This window comes from Lolium perenne, chromosome 4 (genome assembly GCF_019359855.2).
Source record: "Lolium perenne isolate Kyuss_39 chromosome 4, Kyuss_2.0, whole genome shotgun sequence".
NCBI classification, from domain to species: Eukaryota; Viridiplantae; Streptophyta; class Magnoliopsida; order Poales; family Poaceae; genus Lolium; species Lolium perenne.
Window position 1 is genome coordinate 256699590 of NC_067247.2, and position 21238 is coordinate 256720827.

General features: G+C 40.3%; 2 protein-coding genes across 2 annotated transcripts; one reads left to right on the forward strand and one right to left on the reverse strand.

The window, feature by feature from the left end:
- Positions 1-1950: 1950 nt before the first annotated feature.
- On the forward strand, positions 1951-5118 carry LOC127332178 (probable F-box protein At2g36090). Its single transcript, XM_051358447.2, has 2 exons — positions 1951-2153; positions 3753-5118. Exon 2 carries the CDS (start codon positions 3801-3803, stop codon positions 4845-4847), a length of 1047 nt encoding a protein of 348 aa, XP_051214407.1. The 5' UTR covers positions 1951-2153; positions 3753-3800; the 3' UTR covers positions 4848-5118.
- A 519-nt stretch (positions 5119-5637) lies between these two features.
- On the reverse strand, positions 5638-16719 carry LOC127332177 (villin-2). Its single transcript, XM_051358446.2, has 24 exons — positions 16501-16719; positions 15431-15568; positions 15216-15315; positions 15042-15110; positions 14717-14953; positions 14433-14610; positions 14214-14346; positions 12988-13147; positions 12757-12910; positions 12575-12675; positions 12334-12492; positions 11957-12025; positions 11812-11880; positions 11515-11652; positions 10653-10781; positions 9243-9390; positions 9107-9117; positions 8882-9022; positions 8547-8672; positions 7735-7791; positions 7514-7612; positions 7236-7437; positions 6634-6830; positions 5638-6164 (listed from the first exon to the last, which is right to left on the reverse strand). Exons 2-24 carry the CDS (start codon positions 15484-15486, stop codon positions 6051-6053), a joined length of 2847 nt encoding a protein of 948 aa, XP_051214406.1. The 5' UTR covers positions 15487-15568; positions 16501-16719; the 3' UTR covers positions 5638-6050.
- Between the last annotated feature and the right edge of the window lie 4519 nt (positions 16720-21238).

A 21238-nucleotide genomic window follows, 5' to 3' on the forward strand; every position in this document is an offset into this window, starting at 1 on the left:
AGGTTGAATGAAATCTTTTGTAAACTTTGTTATATTATGGTCCAAATTTATATTAAAAGGAGACTAACTTCTAACGAGCGGAATGTGACTCGTTCCTAAGTAGGCTTGGGCAGAATAAATGGTTTATGTACACATTTTAATTGGTCCCTGAATTGGAACCTCCTTTTAGTGCGTCAATAAATGGCTCCCATGGCCCACATACACATTTTTAATTGTCATTGCATTCATATTCATGTTGTTCTCTACAACACACCTATCCGCGTAGCCATGGTCGATTGGAATGGTCCATGTTGGTTCTCGGACTAGTGATGACTCCAGCAACAAATGACACCTAGACCAACTGATATAGTCCGGTCTACGGTCTTCGCTCCATCATGTACATCAATGACAAGAACCACACTTAAGACCGAGATCATGGAGGCATGGAAGAGAAGAAGGAAGAAGAGGTGTCCGATGTCGCAAGAAGAGAAGACGCAAGAAGCACGACTGCTAGGCCGGATTATCCGCCCACACTAAGCACGACTGCTAGGCCAGATTAACCTCCCACACTATGCTCTTTGTATGCTTAAACTATCCTTCCTTAGTGGCTCCCTATATATATGCTTCCCCCTTCATTGGCTAGAGTAGAATGAACTAGAATTAGGCGCATGCGTCCACCATCCCTAGTGGATTAGGGAAACTCCCTCCTCTCTTAGACACGAATCTATGAGTTGTATCAAGGTCCTCTTTATGTGATTGATCTACTTGTGTGATTCTACTTCAGTCTCTCGCACTAGTGATTCTATCGATTGCATACCAATCTCTTGTTCGGGGATTCTACCTCGTTTCTTTTCTTTGAGTGATTCTATCGGAACAATGGTTCGGGGCGTTGAGAGCATCGTTTTCATCCCTCACCCCCTCCATTTCTAGATAAATTCGTGAGATCGGGCCACACAATTAAGGCTTAGCCAGCATCATCTACGAGTAAAGCTGGTATCTAGATGGGGAAGACTGGCCTATGGAGAGGGGGAGGAGCGATCCGTTGAACGACAACATCGATGACGAACTAGTATCTATCATTTCGGGAAGTGTGTACATATAGTGTGAAGTATATAAGACTGTCTTGGTTGTATATATACCAGGGTTTTTTTTCTCGGCCGGAATTTCCGAGATTTCGGCGAAAACCGGTTTTACCGGTTACCACCGAGAAAAAGAAATACCGGACGAAATTCTCTGGTATTTAAATAATTTGGTCAAATTTAAATTTTTTATATAAATTTTGAACAAAATAGTGAGTTGGTTTGACAAATCTCGGCCGGTATTTTACCGGTATTTCCGAAATTTCCGAAATACCGGAATACCGGTGGCCACCGATATTTTTTGCCTACCGAGAAAAAAAACCTTGATATATACACCTTTCTAGCTAATATGTATAATTTTTCACATGTTATTCTTTTACATATAAATCTGACAATATTTTGAATATATAGTGTAAATTATGAGTCAACTTGTAATTGTTTCACTTAACTAGCTTTGAAGTATCCTATATATTTCATATTAACATAGTCAAACCGATAAAGTAAATATATATACCTTGGTATGATTGTATATGAGACATGAGTATAACTGTATCCATGAGTGAAAAGTATTTTTTTCATATGGAAATATATGTCATAGTATCTAGTATTCTAGTGATATTAATTTGGCATGGTAGATGTTAACAGCTTTTTCTAAAAAAATGATAAAAACTTAAACCGTTTAACTTTTGAAAAAAAAAATTACGAAGCGGACGTACCATTACTAGCCAAATTCGAAGTTATATTCCACAAAAAAAAACCAAGTTATAATCAGCAGTTTTAGTCAGACTGGCAGCCAAACTGGATGTCGGCCGTTTTACTCCAGCAGAAGAAGACCCACCAGGCATTCCTAGACAAAGTCTTTGTACACCAGTGCACCGCCGTCCGCCGAATGGAAGCTGTCAGCGATGCCTACGTGGTACACCAAAGCCTGGCTTATCCAGCAACGTTATTACGTTAGTTACGATGCGAGCTTGCTCAACTGTCAGCCTTTGCTGGAGAGCTGCTCCAGTTGTCCGTCCTCCCAGATTTCCACCCCCCTCGGACCTCGGTCCCCTTCATCATTAGACGAATCGTTGAATCACGGGTCGAAAATCGGTGAGCTGACGCATTCTTCTTCCTCCTTCCCGTTCCTCGTGAATCTGCCCCTCTTTCTTTCCGCTAATTTTGTCCAGTGGTTCCCGTACGAGCTGTTGAGTTTGGTCGATGTCTGCAAGACAGTTTCTGTTCATAGATCTGTTGGGTAATTTGCTAGTATAAGATTCGGTGTAGTGCCTGCCCGTCGAAATTATATCTAGTTTCCTGCCCTTAGGTTTATTGAATTCTCGGATGGTTTGCAGCTGCCCATGATTTCTTCTTTTAAGAGGGTACCATTTGTTCATTGTGCACTAGGAAGTCTTCGTTTAGAAGAGAACCGTCAAGAAGACGGGCAAAGTTCCCTCAAAAAAAAAAAAGACGGGCAAAGTACAGGGTGCTAGCAAGGCTACAAAAAAAGAGAAGAAGAAAACTGTACAAGGCTAACATTTGTTACATCTGGAGGTCTAGCATGGAAGGGAAGCTGACGCAGTACGTGCCTCTGCGCCAGTGAGCATCCACAGTCTGGCTTCTTCGAGGATTGAAAGAACTAAGTCTCGCCCACTGGGGTTGATGTTTCTGAAGATAGCATCGTTACATGTCTTCCAGAGTCACCAAAGAAGTTCATTATTGTTTCTGTTATTTTGAAAAGAGGTTTATTTTCGGTTCTGTATGACGACGCCGTTATGGAGATCCTGTGCTCCGCTGAAGTGCAAGATATTCGGTTGGTCAGCTCTGCATTACAGACTCTGGACGTCTGATCGGAGGCACAGACACGGACTGCAAGACAGTCCCGACCCCTGCGCGGTCTGCCTGCAGGACGAAGACAATCTGGATCATGTGCTGATCAGATGTGCTTACGCGCGGCAAGTTTGGTTCCGAGGGTCTTGTGCTTCAGGAGCCGGGGTTAGACAGTACCCTGGAAGCATGGTGGACGGAGGCCACAGGGGGGTCGCAAGGCCGGACAGGAGGAGGTTCCATACGCTGGTCATCACCACGGCATGGCTGATCTGGAAACAGCAGAACGCCAGAGTTTTTGGCAACATCAGGGATCAGTGTGATGTATCCCAGTTGGTAGACAGGATCCATGACTGGGTACAAGCTTTGGATGAGTGTGAGAGCCGGAGGAGAGGAAATCCTAGTGCGAGAGTGAGGCCTAGGTGCTTACCTGTGGAGTTTTGGAGGGTTAAGCTGATTGTATGCAATCGGCTGTAATCTCTTGTAAACTTGTTTCTCTACCTTCTATAAAAATATGGCATGCATTTTGCGTGCTCTCGAAAAATAAAAGAGGTTTATTTGAACAATTAAGCAATCGAACCGCCGTTATTTATTTGAACTATGGTGTTTGTTTTATTGACCATTTATACAAAAGTAAACGCTAAAATGCATCTTTTTCAAGGTAAATGTGCTAGGAGTAATCACCCATCAGGCACCTTTATTTGAGCAGAATCACATTTGATACTCTTGCTTTTATAATACAGAAGTTTGATTTGGCATAGTACTGTTTATGACCGACACCAGCTACGGCTTTATTAATGTTGTATTGACAATGTTGTATTAAAACTGCTTATCACTTGACATGCTATGTGAAAACTGACGACCTTTCATTTTCTTATGCTGCAGTTGACCATGTACCGCCTATTTCTCCTGTAACAAAAAGAAGTTGCAAGGATGACATCACTTAGTGCCGACATTTTACATGACATACTGAAGCGTCTCGACGGAGCCGCGCTAGCAAGAGCAGGATGTGCCTGTGCTGATCTCCGGGACATATCAAGGGAAGAAGAGTTATGGGAAAACGCATGCCGATCTTTGTGGCCATCAACAGACCATGATGATGTTAGGAGCTTAATCATTTCTGTTGGTGGATTCAGGAAGTTCTATGCAGATTGCTTCACACTTATATTGAATAAAGATATTCCTGCGGTTCAGACCAATAAAACTAACCTATTTGCTGAAGAATGGGATGAGTCGGACTACTACTACTACTTCGATGACACAGATGAGCTTGAAAAGGTCTTTCCTTCAGACTTCGTGTCGCTAATCGACATACAGTATAAAGACCGTGCACTCTACTCGAATATCATATGGGGAATTCCTAGCTCGGATGGCTCAAATGGCTGGTTCAACAACTGCCCATTTCGGATAGATGTGTTTCATCACTCGCCTGAAAATAATGATAACAATGATGGAGAGGTATTCCTATCAACCATCAATGACTTACCATCGGTACCCTCGTTGGAGCAAGAAAGGAAAGATGGGAAACTTTGGAGGGATCTGAATGATGGTATAAAGTTAAGCTGGATCATGATCAACCCAAAGATGAAGCTTGCTGTTAACCTGTCAAGTTGGCACCCACTAGGTGGGCAGAGGCACTGGCCGACAGATACTGATTTTGTGCTACGCTACGGTTCTGTCCTTCCAGCGAAGGAGGTCCTTGCATTGACAGAATTGAACATGCAGATAGAAGATATGGAAGGTGTCCATCTCAACGGGCACCGCAGCCTCCTCGTCCTGAAGGAGGCATTGAGCTGCCACCGGAGCAGGAACTATAGCGAGGTGCTTGATTCATGCCATTTGTACTTGAGGGCACAGAGTCAGCTGAAAGAGGAGAAGATACGAAGCGAATGCCGGTTTGAGACGCTCTGCATCGTCACCGGCATCACGGTATTTGCTTCCCTTTGTGTCATGTGCTACAGAAAGTTTGACAGATTCTGACAGTGCAGTCTACTTTGCTGACATTTAGTCAGGGAGTCTCTGCATTTCGGAAGTGCTGCAGTTTCTTAAGCACTTGTAGACACATCGACCTTATATTACTTAGGGTATGCACCTGTGCCCCAGGTTTGTAAGACTTATCCTATGAAAGATAGGTGAATTTCATGCTAGTCGATTTGAATGGTACTGGCCTTCACTATAAACTGTTTGCGGCAAGGTTGATCTGATCATGATACATTCAAAATATGAATATGAGACTACTATTATTACAGCATAGACAGTGCAAAGTAAAGCTAGAGAGTGCTCTTATAGAACAGTCTGTGACCAATTCATTCAGATCATATTGTATTTACTACGCGCATCTGAAGTACTACTGTAAGTCTGCATGAGAGTCCAATTGGCGCGTTTAATAACAACGGAAAAATTATGTAAAATAATCAACAACATTTTTCCCGAGAAATCACCAAGACTTTGGGTTTCATTTCTTTTTCCTTTTTCTTTTTTGATATGGGTTTCATTTCATTGAAAAGAGAGAAGCTTGGTTGCAATTCTCAACTGTCTGCTCCTTTTATGTTGCATACACTAACTTTTTTCATTCTTTTTCTGTTTACTGATCTGTTTACATCATCAGTGTATATGCTCGTACATCATATGAGCATCATGCCATGGCCCATTGTTTTTAATTATTGATGGGCTGGATTTGTATGAAGGTAGCATGATGAAAAGTATCAGGATAACAGAACTTTGTATAAAACTTCTATTGTTTAGACGAGGGCAATCAATAGAATACTGATAAACAGAGAAGTATTTGCCAAATTAAAATAAAAACAAAATTCTGAACATCAAGTTCTGTCATATGGTGTACATATTAGTGCCAATATAGCATGACCTTTGAAAAAATCGCCAAGAATGCCCCTTTGAACCGACTTGAGCAGGGAAACGCATGCGTGGATGGAGAATAACCCGAACAAGCTCAGAGTAACTGATGTAGGGACGACCCATGGAGCTGTGTAACACAGATCATGTACAAATAAAATAAAAAATACCCTAGAAAACTTGGGTAAATCAGCAGATAAATCCTTTGCATCTGGAACATGACACGATTGCTGGACATAGGCTTCTGATGTGCCATGACACCAATGTGGCAATCATGGAAGATAAGACTAGGAATTTGTGCAACCTCTGTAGCCGGGAGAAGGCTATGTTTCAGAAAAGATCGGCTTTTCTTTTCTGCGCTTCTTGCTTCCACCTTGGCTGCTGGTAGAACTCCTCCTTGGTAATACCGAACACGGTATGGAATTCGCTGTCCGATAAATAAGTCTGCAAAATAAACATGGGATTAGCCTTTCCAACCCGCCCGATGAGCACACACACCTCTGTTCATACTCCAGGTGGTTCGATAGTGAGAAAGTAAACATAACAAATAGATGCAGACATAATGAATAATTATTTCTTACTAATTCTATTACTTTGACTGCAAAAATTACAACTGCTGTTCAAGGATCAATGATATACTACCGAACTTAACCATGTTTGCTTATTATATGTGAATCCTTCAATAGATCCTCAGTCGTACCCAGTTACCTTGTGTAAATATAAAATGAAAAGTCAAAGAAATTTTAATTAACATATATTTTGGGATGAAGAAACATCATCTAATAGAAGGTTTTTTCTTCAAGCAAATTCCTCCGTATTTTATATGATTGCAAGGAATTTAACCATTTCACGAGATAAAACAGATAATGATATCACCGACTCTGTTCTTAAGGAGGCAATGGAAATGACAAACCTCTCTGCGTTTGTAATCTATCCCACGAACAGGGTCGGTAGACTTTGATATCAGACGGTCATAACTAAAGATTGTTTCACCTCCATTTTCGTTAGCAGTTTCTTCCTGTGATACATCAGGCTCTTCTCGCTCCCCCTCGGATGGCACTTCATCTCCAGGAGCATCCTTATCCGCATCAAATTCTGTCCTCTCAGCATCTATACATCAACTAAACTTGTCAATATATGTACCAAGATAAGGAAAAAAACGTAAAAACAAATCTCAGCAGGAGTCATCTTCATTATTTATTCTTTCAACCATTCGAGTCATAACTAGAACCTCCATAATTTACAAAACAGCCACATGGAACACAGTTAACACGCTAGACTGTAACCCAAAGTATTGATGTTGTTTTTGACATCTTGCTGACGAAAACAAACAAGGCCCTATCAGTCAACTATGTCTGTATGAAAAATGATGCAGTGAGTCTAAAATATAGCACTACATGAAGACAATTTTGATGTAGACACATATCAAGTGTTAACACTATCCTTATAATTAAATGTGAGGGAAAAAAGGGAAATATAAGTCAACCAGTTTCATCTGCAGTTCGGATAACATACCAATGCGAGGACTTAGAGTAGATCCCTCAGCAGTTAAAACATTAGATAATGCTGCAACAGCAGCTGCTCTCTGAGAACCTTGACCTGGACGAGATTGTGGGCTTTTGGGTTTTGATGATGTATTGAGTGAAGATGATAATGCAGCCAATGCTGCCGCACGCTGAGTATGACCATCACCGGAGCTTTTAGGCCTATCATTAGACTAAAGAATATCATGGCATTAACTGACTTTTCAAATATGTAAATGGTAATAATTGGCTAAGAAATTCTCTACTTACCTGTTTGTCTTGGGAAGATGGATTAAACGCGGATGAAAGCGCAGCCAATGCTGATGCCCTTTGAGTTGGTCCACCATCACCTGAGCCCTTAGATCCACTCTGCAAGCAATTAAAGTTGTACGTTAGTAAATTGAGTCCATTGGTTTTACATTTCCAATTATATTTTGCATGATATTATAAAAAATAATTCTAAGATTTCTAATAGGAGCATTGTAACTTACCTCAGAACGCATTCCAAAAAGAAGTGAAAGTTTCTTCTGAAATGAATTCCCGTGAATCTGTATCAAGAGGAAAAAATATTATAAGGCATCCTATAACAAGTGTGAGCAGGTAAGTGGTACGACCAAATACCATAGAATAGGCGAGTATAAGAAATCATGCAGAAATAGCATTGCTGGAAGTTACTATGGGAATGTCAACTGGTAGGCAGTAAATTACGCAGGCGAGATAGAAGAAACAAAAACAGTTAAAAAGGAATAGGGTAGTTGTAGTACTTCAAGCATCCTCCTCTTGAGCTTTTTAGGGTTGAATTAAACTCACCGGTCTAGCGTTAAAATAAGGTTGGTTTAGGAAGTCGCAAATGTAATCCCCTGAACTTTGAATAACACAACTACCGGAGATAAATATTTCTGAATATCCATGTTTACGAGTCCTTCCGATTATTTTAGATTTTGATATCTCAAATAAAATCATGCGTACACTCCAAGTCCCGTACTAACTTCTGTTGAGCAAACAAAATTAGTCAAACGAAAATGGGAAAACCAACTGCAGTTATTTGTCAGGCTTCTTAAGTTCATGTGGATCAGTTCTAGGTTCAGAACGTCCTTCACTCATAGTGAGAGAGTCAGCAAGCAGAACAGCCATCACCCCATCCCTGAAGAAACTCTCACTCTCTCAGCTCGTGATGGTTTCCATATACAAAGGTAGTGTTTCCCCTTAAGTAAAACTCCCCTCACAAATGGATAATGAGAACAGAATTAGAAGTGCAAGAAAAAAAAAGTTAGATGGAAGTGTTCAGTAACCAATAGCGTACCACAGATCTTGTGCTATCCCAGGAGAAGTATGTCCTAAAGAAGCAAGGTTCATTCCCTTCACTGACTTTATATAGAGGCACATCAGGAGTAAGACCTTCAAAGGTCACTTCATGTTCTATGTATTTCTGGGAAAAAACAGTTATTGATATAAGTCGAACAATAATACTCCCTCCGTCCTAAAAAAAAGCTGCTCAACTTTTTCTAGATGCGGATGTCTCTATAACTAAAATATATCTATATACCTCTATATCTAGACAAAATTGAGTAGCTTTTTTAGGGACGGAGGGAGTACTAATATACATGAAAGCAGCAAGGTTAATGCTTCATGTCATACCTGGCCAGTTTCAAATGCCGTCTGTTTCTCTTTCGTGTCCACACACTGACCCATCCAAACAAAGACTTCGGCATGTGTGTCAAGTATCATCACATCTTCAGTCAACAAATCATCTTGTGAAAAATTGAAAACTTCAGTAACCTGTAGGTAAAGAGGCATTTTAGAAATTTGAAATCTCAGGCCCTGGAACATAAAATTTAAGGTTCAAGGAATAAGACAACAAACCTCCAGTCTTCCTGATAAGTGGTGATCATGTTATGACAGATGAAAACGAAATAATGAAGGATGATTAGGGTACTTGTAATAGATTTAGAGTAACAATAAGATGAAATTATGGAATTAAGTTTTGACTACAACTGACCATTTCTAAATGAGAAAGTATACAGATGAGGTTCTCTAACAACATCTTGTGTGGCATTTTTACTTGTGTAATTCTGCTTTCCACCAAGAGCAGACCAGAAAGCAGAGCTCTCAGTTCCCTCCTTGCAATGTTTGACAGAAGCGCCAGGCTGTGAATTTGGAAAACATCAGATAGTCACAGTTAGCAATAAGTAGCTGGGAATGAGAGAAACTAACTTTTTTTTTATTTAGTCATAACAAGGTCTGCTTTGGAAGTAGGGATCAACCCTGATTCCTGCAGCAGGCATTGAACTGTTTCTATGAAATTTATGCATTCCAAACAGGCCTTTTCTGTGGCAGCAATCATGCTCATATTGTTTCATATTCTCCAATATTTTATCCAGTGGAGGCTATATTTTATCTAGTGGAGGCCAGCGTTTTTGGAAAGTATAACACAATGCATACATCCAACAGGAATGTAAAAATCCATCTTAATTCAAATATCGCATTGCCTCTATGCATATTATGTAGATACAAGTTTCCCCCAACAACAGAAGGGACAGATTTTGTGTAGCCTTTCCAGTACATGGCTACTTCACTGTAACACAACAGAAGGGACAGATTTTGTGTAGCCTTTCCAGTGCATTTTTCACGCATAGTGGTTTCAAGTTACCATTAGCAAATTGCATGAGAAGGAACTTCAAATAAAATGTACAAAGATGTAACTGAGAGTGTTTTGTATAAACATTTGCTAAAACATATTTGGCCGGCTACAGTTAGAATATGGTTAAGTTTTAACATGAACTAACCTTAGATAACTCTTATTTTAATAACACATACTACCTCCATCCCAAGGTTTAAGGCTTTTTTTTAAAGTCAAACCAAGTAAAGTTTGACCAAACTTTTAAAAGAATCTGTCAACAAATATGATATTTTGTAGATACCATATAAAAATACATTTTATTATATATCTAATGATATTGATTTTGTATTTTACATGTTAATGATTTTTGATAAAAGCTTGGTCATACTTGACATAGTTTGACTTTCTAAAAAAAATATAAGCCTTAATCCTTGGGATGGAGGTAGTACTACATAGCCAGGTTAACTCCTATCTTGATGATCCTAAACTTATCAGATTCTATTAATATAAATGAAGGCTGATTTTGTTCCCTACAGGTTCATCTCTAATTTCAGTAAAAGTTTCCAGTAACAGATGTCAACTCATTTGCTCTAAGTTCTAGATAGATATTGCATCATAAGGACCAATGAGAAAATCTAAAAAAAAAAGAGAGATGATGTTCCCAAGAATCCATAAGTTCCAATTTCAACAAATTCACATCTTCTCACAGTTTGCCTTTGTTGAACAGAGAATTATGCACTAACTAGAGAAAGAAGGGGAATAACAACGTTGGTATTTTTTCTCATATACCTTCAAAAATTCAGCAACTTTTGCAGCCCACTGTTGCTGTTCATAAGAACTTGTGTTGCCAATCCATGTAAACATTGAATTTCCAGATTGCAGGACAAAACAATCGGTGGAGCTTAGGGATGTTGAAACCTAAAATGTGTTACTCACAAGTTAAAGATAGAAATAATTTGATTTCAAGAACCTTATAGTGTATAGCTTAGGTTCGTGGAAGCTGTACATAAAATAACTATGCTAGCCATTATTTAATTTTAATATTAGTAATTCCATCAAAAATGGCAACACGAATAAAGTGAAGGATGTGAACAACATTAAATTGTACTACTGAAAGAAAAATTAGCACTCAATATTTTGAAAGCAGCTACGCAATTAAAGCCATTCAATATGTTTATGCCAACCAAACTCTTCTACATATCTCAATACCTTAAACACGGTAACTCAAAATTTCAATGAAAATGTAGAATCAACTTTTCACTTGCCTCTCATGTGTGTCTACACTTCTCTTGGTTTACATTATTTCATCTTAACTGAACCATAATTACCATATTTTGCGTTTTCACTTTTAACCATTGTTATACACTATTATATTACACCAAGACAATCCATTAATGCAAAGTCGTAGCACTATATTTGCGCAAGAATCTCAGTAGCTAGCTGAATTCTCAGTTCTTATTATGTTATATTACCTCCGTTCTAAAATATAAGCCTTTTTTAAATGCTAAACTAGCTTTCTAAAAAGGATTACATTTCAGAATGGAGGTAGTACCATCTTGACAACATAACAATAACCATTGGATGCAGTTTCATGCTTCAAAAAATATTATCACTTTGAATTGACATAAGCACGGATAGGGGTAAACAATACCGCATCAACTTGAAGTGTTTTGTTGTTATGAATTGATGTTCCATGAATGTGAACAAGAGCAATGCCGGTGCCAGAATATGTTTCATCTTTCAAGCCATTCTCTTCTACAGATTTCTTGTATCCGGAGCTGATTCCACCCTGCATGATTTTCAAAAAACAATTAGCTGTTACTTTTCCTATTAATTTTGTAAAATCTCTTCCACACATATATATATAAATGCATAGTTTATTCATCACAGAATAGCAATTATCGGTCATCAGTTAATCATACAAAAATTGAGTACCATAGGAACGTACCTTAAGAATAACCATGGGCTGGAAAAGAGCAATAAATTGCGGAGGCTCTTTCCCTTGATAAATACGACCCTACAATACCAGCTACAAGACATTAAAATCCTTCCTGGATACTATTGTACAAATTTTCACAACAGAAATACGGTACCAGAACAGGTCTTCCTTTCATTGAATTCCATGTTGTATTAACTATTTGAAGAGCCATATGTTGATCTTCCTGTGCGAAATAAACAAAGAGAAAAATCAAAAATCCCAGCACAGTCGTAATGAAAAAAAGTTGGCACAAGAATAATATTTAATTGTGGCAGAAAATAATACATAAAAATGAAAAAAAAGGTCAAGAAGGTCAAGAAGGTGTCGATGAATACACACCATCAAGGCATCCAACAGATGGTGTGGTGATCACACGCAAAAAAACAAAATACATTACATATGGGAGAATGTCCAGAAAAAGTCAAGAAAGAAATTTTAAAAATAGTAAGGTGCGTTATATATAACAGTTGGAAACAATGAAAGGCTAATTACCGGTATGCTATCCTTCCCGATCCAGTAAGTTAGATAGAATTCTTCTCTCTTTTCACCAGAATGATATGTATACAGGATAATATAACAATCTCCACTATGGAATTTTCCAAGATCCTCCTTCGGAAGAGCAGTCTTAGCACTGCCATCAACAAACCAAACCTGTAGGTGCATAATGTTCTTATTGCACTTTCAAGTTTAGGGCTGTGATTATAAAAAAAATACGATGCAAGATAAGCAAAACCTCAAGTTTTCCGCCGCCTTCTAGCAAAGGAGGAACTTCCTCATTCACTGGCGTACTGTTCTTTGAGGCCCCCTTGACATCACCTTTTTTCTTCAGCAGTGCTAGAGGACAACAAAATATTATTAGCAACGGTCCAAAGGGGAATTTCGGCTTATCTCAAAGGACGAGAACAAATAATATACCTGCAACTTTTCCTCGGCCATCCTCCGCACTGGTATTTCCAGTTGCACTTACCGGCCACGACTCAAACTTGGACTTGAATGTATGGTTTTCATAACCTTGAATTACTTGGGTTACTCTTGTTGTCTTTGGTCTATTTTGTTTAACTATGAATTCCTACAAATCCAATTTTGGATAGAATGACGTATGTGAACAAGATAAAAGAAACTGCAAGCATATCCTTGTGGGGTTACCTCAACTGCCGTACTTGCAGCTTTCCTATCTTCCACTTGTGTTACTCGACCAACCCATACAAATAACTCAGACCCGCAGTCAAGTAAAAAGCATTTAGTGTTCTCAAGAATTGATTTTGTCAGGACAATATCTTCTAAGTTCAGTTTACCATTATTGATACTGCAAACATAGCAATTGACTGTGTCAAAAAGTTCTATGAATGAAATAAAGTTGAACAACTTGAAATTTGTACCATAAAACTAGAATACACTGGGGAAGACAGACCTAAAGATATAACTTTATGGATCAACTAGAAGTTTTGCTGCCTATTCAGTCCATGTTACACCACTAACAGGAACTGCACAAACCTATAGAAAGTATTGTCTAGGGCTAAGAAAAGGTATCTATACTTTTCCCTGAATACCCCTTACAACCACTAAACATCCTCCAAACGATTTAAACTGGGGCATAGGGTCGATATTTTTAACGCCTTGATCCCCTTATCTTGAAATAGATACGCCCAAGGCCATGGGCAGATATAATATACTGATACGGATGTTGTAACTTTAAGTAAAAATATTGTGGATTTTTAAACTTTCATTATCCTTAATTCAGCTAGAAAAGGCAGATATTGAATATGTTTTCGAGATTTTCAATTCTATTCACTACAAAAGGAATTTTGTTAAATTTTGATCTGATTAAAGAAAAATGATATAAATATATTGGAAATTTTCATTTTGACTGATCTATACTGAATTCAAAACAATCCCATGCAATCAAGCAGCCACCATGTGTATCAGTAGATGTAAATCTAAATAGAATCTAAGTATAACATTTAGTTGATTTTCGTCAGAAGTAACTATGCTCATCAGAAAGCTATCAAAGATGGTTGCTAGCACAAGTGGACCGAAAGGGTCTGCCATGCATCGTTCTCCAGGAGAAATAGTGGTTGTTTTTTTTACTTTATATCTTAGATCACTAGTTTCACTTCTTTTTTTCTCTTTTGCATTAGATCTAATTGTGAATAGTTCATACTGCAAGACAGGTCCGAAGTATCCAATCTTCTCAATCTACCGATCAGTACATCTCACAGACCCCACAATTCTATCTCTCCAATAAGTGCAGCAGCATTTTGTCAGTAGAAGTCTGTGAACTCATTATAACTTGAATCAGTTACTTCTCCGTACAAAATCATGAGTGTCTAATTATTAATTAGCTGGACCAGTTGCAATCCTTATTCAAATACCTGTAAAGCTTTGTCGGTGAAGTTTCAAGAACAACATCATCATCACTTACAACTTTCTTCCCTATTGGTGCGAAACCACCAAAAACGACCCAGAATTCACCTGAATCTGATTCTGCTTGAAATTTTCCATCATCTGTTGTAAGAAAAAACTATAAGTAAACTATGTGTACTCGCTGCAGGAAGTCATGGAGTATTCAGTTTTAACGTTGCTCCTCTCACCAACAATTGCAACATCACACACTCCTTCATGATACTTGTCCTTTAAATGTTGGATCACTTCTAGGGCTTTGGCTCTTTCTTGAATATTGGAATTAGCGCCATTGAATTGATATATTTTCTTTTCAGTGTCTAAGATAAAGACGTCATCATGGTTCAATGATGAACGAGCAAAGGGAACCTGAATAAACAAGACACATGCTTTGATATAACACTGAAGAATTAATTTAAAACTTTATATGTTTTTTCTCTAATCACAAGAAAGAAGGAGATGAAATGTAATGCACCTCTTTAACTCTGATAGCTCTCTTTCCTTTGACAATATAGAGCCGTGTTTGAAACTTGTCCTCTTCTGGTGTTTTAAACCCCGAGGCAAAGCCGCCCTCCAATGGTATAATGCATGGCTTGAAGTATGATATAAACTTATCAGACTCGTAGCCTTGGGGTTCCCTGTGCTGGACTGCACGACCCCCAAGCATGGTATCAAGTTCAACTGTCTTAATTGCTGCAGTGCCAGCTTCATCCTGCATGACAACATATCAAGTCAGGATGAGGACTGCAAGGGCTATGACGTGTCGGTATACAAAACATGTGGTGTTTCTGAGGATCTACTTGGCTAGAATCTTTCCCAATCCAGAAGTGGATGTCAAATTGGTAAGCACCACCCCTGTTACAAGTTGTCTAGCAAAAAAGATGAACACAGCAGTAAAATGTCATATTTATTCAGGAAGAAATAGAAAGTTACTAGAAAGACTCCTCTGGATGATGAGTGGACTAAACAATCACCTGCAGGATTATATATGAATCTCCGCAGTAGAATTTACCATAATCTGGTTTTGGTAAAGGAACTGGGTTAAAATTCTCAATCCGCCATATTTCTGTCCCACTGTGCCGTTGTTAAGGGAGACGCAACATAAAGAGACAACAGAAGTATTGCACAAACAGGTTTTCAGAAAAAGCAAACCAACAGAGCATGCCAAAGAAAATGTAAGTAAGGATACGGTTTTTGTCCTGCTCCCTGGAATGCAGGTTCAAGCACCTGTTTTGCGCTTGACATTTAGAAGCAACCTTAGAAACGGGTTAATGGAGCAGAAGAGACTGGCAGGCGGATCCACCACAGAACACCTGGAGCTTATGTACTGAGAAAGGAAACAGAGAAGCAGTTAGCCCATCAAAAGCTGCAGTTAATCTGGAGTCCTGGACATGGATTTGAATACACCTCGCAAACAATGGGGGATTGAAGCAACAGTAAAATCAGCTTAAGTGGTTAGCAAATGGGCCATATGAATTATTAACACATGAAAGAGAACGCCAGCCAAGGGAAATGATCAATTGCATAGAAATTCAGGCATAACAATGTCATGTGGCTGGAATTGCATAATTTTTTGCTCCAGCCAGAATCATACAAGTTTGGTCAGAACATGTAATCTAGAGTCTAGCCTTGTATATGCAGCACCAAGGACAATGTGTCTACCACATATACATAAGAAAAAGATGGCAACCGCTGAGATCAGAAGGCCGCGGGATCATCAATATCTCGTGGCCGTGACTGCCTATCATCACCAGATTCCCACGAAGCCCAATTTGGATCAGGTAAATTATTAGTTATCTGCGTCATCTTGACGCTTTCTTCTATTATTACTACGAATGGCACGCATCTGGGTCCGTTTTGTTCGAGGAACAAAGCTATCTATTCACTCCATTAAAACACCTAGAAGATGATGGAGAGCCAGTGCTCAATGCAGCCACTGATCCGATAAGTCAAGCGGATCAACGACAAATTGACAGCCTACCTCAGTGATCCCTGACAAACATGGCGATAAAATAAAGATTTAGAGGTTGGCCGATCGCTCACATTTAACACCCCATTACCGACGATCGGTTGCCACGACTCGATCAAACAAAGGCCAAACTTCACAATCGCATTCCCACAAACACAAATTCCGCCACACCACGATCGGGTCGCACGCCTTACCCACACTACTCAGATCAAATCAAATGCATTGAAACCTTAAGAGCAGAGAATAAAAGAAACATTGGAAGACCCATCGGCGGGACGCTGGAGAGATACCTTGGAAGGGATCCCGGTGGGACGGCGGTGGCGAAGGATCGATGGGCGGACGAGGCGTGGAGGTGGCAAGGAAATGCGGAGGTGATGCTGGCTGGGCTAATAAAGGAAGCGGGGCGCTATTATTGCTCCCTTCCTCCTCACTCTGTCGTGGGTCGGGGTGGAATGGAATGGAGCGAAACGGAGATGGAAGAAATACGTGGCGGCGTTCCGGGATTGCCTTTTTTAAGAAAACGCTCCCTATTTATAGCGAGCGTGCGGCAGAGGCTCGTCCGTCCTGAGGAGATCCGGAAGTCAGAAACCGGCATATAGATCGAGCATCACGGACGGGATGGTTCATAGGATTTTTTCTTTCAAACAGGGTCATCACAACCTGCATCAATCGATCGCACGGAAAACAACAGAGTTTATTATAAGTTACTGATTATTACATCTCACGGAATCACACAAAGTATCAACATGAATAAGCCATCGAAAAATTATTAAAATGCGTGGCGAAAATATCATGTAGTAATGCGTCTTTCAGACCGCCAACCACACTGGCTATATAAACCATGTGCGATCGTCATCAAGCAGTTGCACCGGTAACCATGTCCTGGCGCTCCTCCGTTGGCTGAAGATATGATGAGAACATCACATCTGTTGATATAACTATTGTACCTACAGCCATACAAATACAAGGACAATCACTCGAGGTCGTGCCAAAAAATTTAACAATCAGATACTTTCGTTTCTTAGAACTATTTCTTACATACTCCCTTCGGTCTTTTTTAATTGACTCGAATTTAGTATAAAGTTGTACTAAATCCGAGTCAAATTAAATAGACTGGAAGGAGTACATGAGAATATGATGTTGTCTAAATGATGCACCATCTCTACAGATTAGTGAACCCTAACCCTCCGCCCCAACCCTAACCCTCCGCCCCCAACCCTCCGCCGCCGCCGCCGCCGGTAGCGCCGCCGGGGCAAAGTCCCTTGGGGCGTGGCGGCGGCGGGGGCCCTTCCTCGTCGCCGCGTGGAGATCGGCGGCCGGATCCCCACCTCCTTGATGCTTGGCGGAGCAGACGCGCGTGGGATGGGCGACGGCGACGGCGGCCCTCCTCCCGTCGGCTGTCCCCTGGCGGACCGGTCGGCGCGGGTGGGATGGGCGGCGCTGCGGTCTCCCTCTTCTCGTCGGCTTCCCGCAGCACTCCGGCAGGGGTTGGTGGTGGGCGGCGGCCAGACCCTCGGTCTGCGCCATGCCATCCACCCCCGCCTCTCGTTGGTGCGTGGAGGTGATCTCGGGCATCTTCCGCGACACGAGGGCGCCCGGGGCAGCAGCCTTGGGTTTGACAAAGGAGGTGGCCTCTTCTTCGCCGGAGAGGGTCATCCTGCGGTTGGTGGTGGTGGATTTTTGATCTATCATCGCCATCCGGCGGTGAGATGGAGGTGCATGGAAGCCGGCGATGGTGTCGCCGGCGGAGGGTTGGGTTGGCCAGCCCGGGATGGTCGCCGACGTGGGGGTCCGGCCTGAATAAAGGCGGCGGTCCTAGGGCCTCTCTTGCGTGAAGAGGAGGACCTACCGGAGGCCTGGACTCGTGATCTGGCCGGAGGGTTGAGTTCCGGAAGGCTCCACCGGCGAATGTAACAGTGCTTTGCCTGGAGCTTGCTGGATCGGAGGTATTCGGTCGTGCGCACCCATGCGTTTATTCCGACCGTTTGGTTCTGGAGGGAGCGGCGCGAAGCTCTTTTTCTGTATTGACATCAAGTGACTATGGATCCATGATGAAAGTCGGAAGAAGAGAATTTCATGAAGGCCGGAGGGGAGGACTAGCTAAGGGAGGTTCAAGTCTCCGCGCTGTTGAGGAGCTTGCTTGGTGTCCGGGCATCACAGCAGCGGTATGAAAGTGGGGGCGACAACATATGTGAAGCGCAGAGTCCTACCTTTCAGGGTGAAAACCCAAGGTCTGGCCTTAACTGGTTGTGCCTGGCAGTGACGTTGGTGGAGGCATTGTTTTGAGAGTGGGGACTATCTTCAGTGTGAAAACCTAAGATCTTTGATCGGGCGACGACGGTGTTGGAGCACTGTTCCCTTCTTGGAGGCGTCGTTTTTTGGAGAGTCTGCAATTCAAGTGTTGTCATGGTGGTGGATGTATTGCTGTTGTTAGGTCCATGATACTGTAGCGGGACTTTTGTTTCTTAGTTTTCTTTTCTTTTTTTTGGCTGTGTGCATCCGTAGTGCCATTAGGGTGGTGCGTTGTTGCAGAAGCTGGGTGTAATTGGTATCTCTCAATATTAATATATTCCCTTTATAGAAAAATAATGATGTTGTCTAAATTAGATGTGTTTGTTACTCTTAGGAATGATGGATCTAGCATGGATGAGAAGGACAAGCATTAGAGTCTGATCACACATGCAGAAGATGGCAGCAAACATGTGAGGATTCAAGAGGACGCTTGAAGTGGAGATTTCAGAATTTTGAAGCCACCACAATGATGATTGAAGACATGGATGAAATACACAAGATTACACTTCATAATTTTGTCCCTAGCATAATATGGTGTTGCGTCACCTTTAGTTTTGGGCCAGGTCCATGTCATTTTCGCAGGAATTAAATCAGCAACTTTTTACAATCCGTATTGGAGGAGGAAATGTCTTCTAGGGTTTGGTTCGGCCACCATACGTATAGTTGGCCGAAATCCCATATTTTTCTCCTTTAAATACCCCCATAGTCGTTACGTTTAGACTCGGATTTTGATTAGACTAAAAGTTAGCCATTTTGTAACTTCGTGTACTTCTTTTGAGGCCAACGCCCCGGAATCCCACTTTATTCGATAAAATTTTCATCTATATCCCCAATATTTTGATTGCATCATTAGTTCTAACTTGTTCGCGATTTCAGGTACGAATTAAGACCCTCGTTCGTTAGGATGCACCCGCAAGATCAGTAACTCCCGGAGTTTTCCCTTTCTGAAGAAGTATAAGAGATATGTGTTGCATCATCTCTAAGATAGGACATGATGCCCATATAAATACTTATCATTCACAAAATGAAGTTTCATCAATATTATATTCCTTATGAATTGTTTATGTCCACTACACCTTTATGAGACACCAGGCAAGTGAAACCATGAACCCCGGTCCACTTTTTATTATAAGAAACACCTTTCCAATACTATTATCCTCCTTTACATTTTTGCAATTATTAATTTCGAAAATACAAAAAAATACTTTACAATGAGAAAATCCAAACAAAACGCAAAAATACCTTTACTTTATTGTTTTTACCTTCTTGCCTAGTTATACATTGTTTTTTTGTTGTTTATTTATAAATTTATTTCAGTTTACTAATATGAAACATTTTGCTTGACAACCACACGGTGGAGTTGGGAACACAAGGAAAATACTTTGTTTTGTATGTTGCTTCAAGAGGAACAAGGAAAGGTTCTCAGTTCGATATAAACCCTCGAGTCACCCTTGTGGAAAAAATATGCTTGATATAACATTCTGCACTTGGATTCCGAACGAGTTGGAAGAGCATCTCACAGTGGTTGCTGGTTAAATTCCCACGACAACTACTAGAACATTTTCTGACGCCGTTGTCGGGGAACTACATGTACTACATTACAACTGCATTATCGGTAAGATAGGATCACAACTACATCATAACTGGTAGCTAGGGTTTTAGGGGGTTGAAAATTATGTAGAATATTGTGTTCCCAACGTGGTTACCATCCGTCTCTTACGTTAATCTAGTTATGCAACATATTGTGTTTGCGTGAAGGTGTTTGTCATTTAAATATTGTCGTGCTTTTGTGAGCCTAACTTACTTGGTTAGGTAAGTGGATGTACAATCCAGCCACCCAGGTTTAAGTCTCCAGCGACACGAATTTAGGTTCTTATTATTTAAAAATAAAATTATTGTAGAGGCTTCCCCTATCGTATTCTTTTCAAAAAGAAAACAATAGTTCCCCATAAAAATTAACACATCAGGATGTCATGACGTAAAGAATATGGATTATGGAAGTCACGGAATGAAGATGAAGCGATGTAATACAAACTAACCTAGCTGCGATCGTTAGAGTGCAAAGTGTGATATTTGTCCAACCTAGTTGAATTCATGATTAGGTGGGAAATTAACTTTAGAATATTACCAACGCATGGACTCTAGCGGTGGAGCACCCAGTGTAGAGCAACGTAGGGCACCACCTTACCTTAATTTTTGGCAAAATATTTTAGATGAACTGTTTTTTCTAAATAATTTAAGTGGTCATTTGTTAAAAATAGACTTCGATAAATAATTCATGCCTTTTTTGTAAACACTGCACAAAACCGATTTGGAACCCAAAAGTAAGACTATGTCTAGTCTGGTAGGAAACTAGCTCTTTATGTTTGCAAAATCTAATTCTGAATCTAACAAAACCTGATTCTAAACAATGTTCTAGGGGGTATTTAAGGAGAACTTGGGGGTATTTTTGTCAGCCTCGGGAGTGTGTTTGAAACCAACTATAGATATGTGATGGATTATCTTTTATGTTTCCACTTTGGCTTTGTCTATTTTATTAATCTAAAATTATAACTTTATTATTTAAATCAATGCTTGTAGAAAAGGACATTGCAATCCTAAGTATGAATGAAATGACAAGAACGTGGGAGAAATGAAAACATGGGGAAGACCTCAGTTCACTATTGGTTATTTTTGCAGGGTGAACATCTTATATGTCGCTATAGACTGTACTACTACTACCTTGTTTTTGCGAGA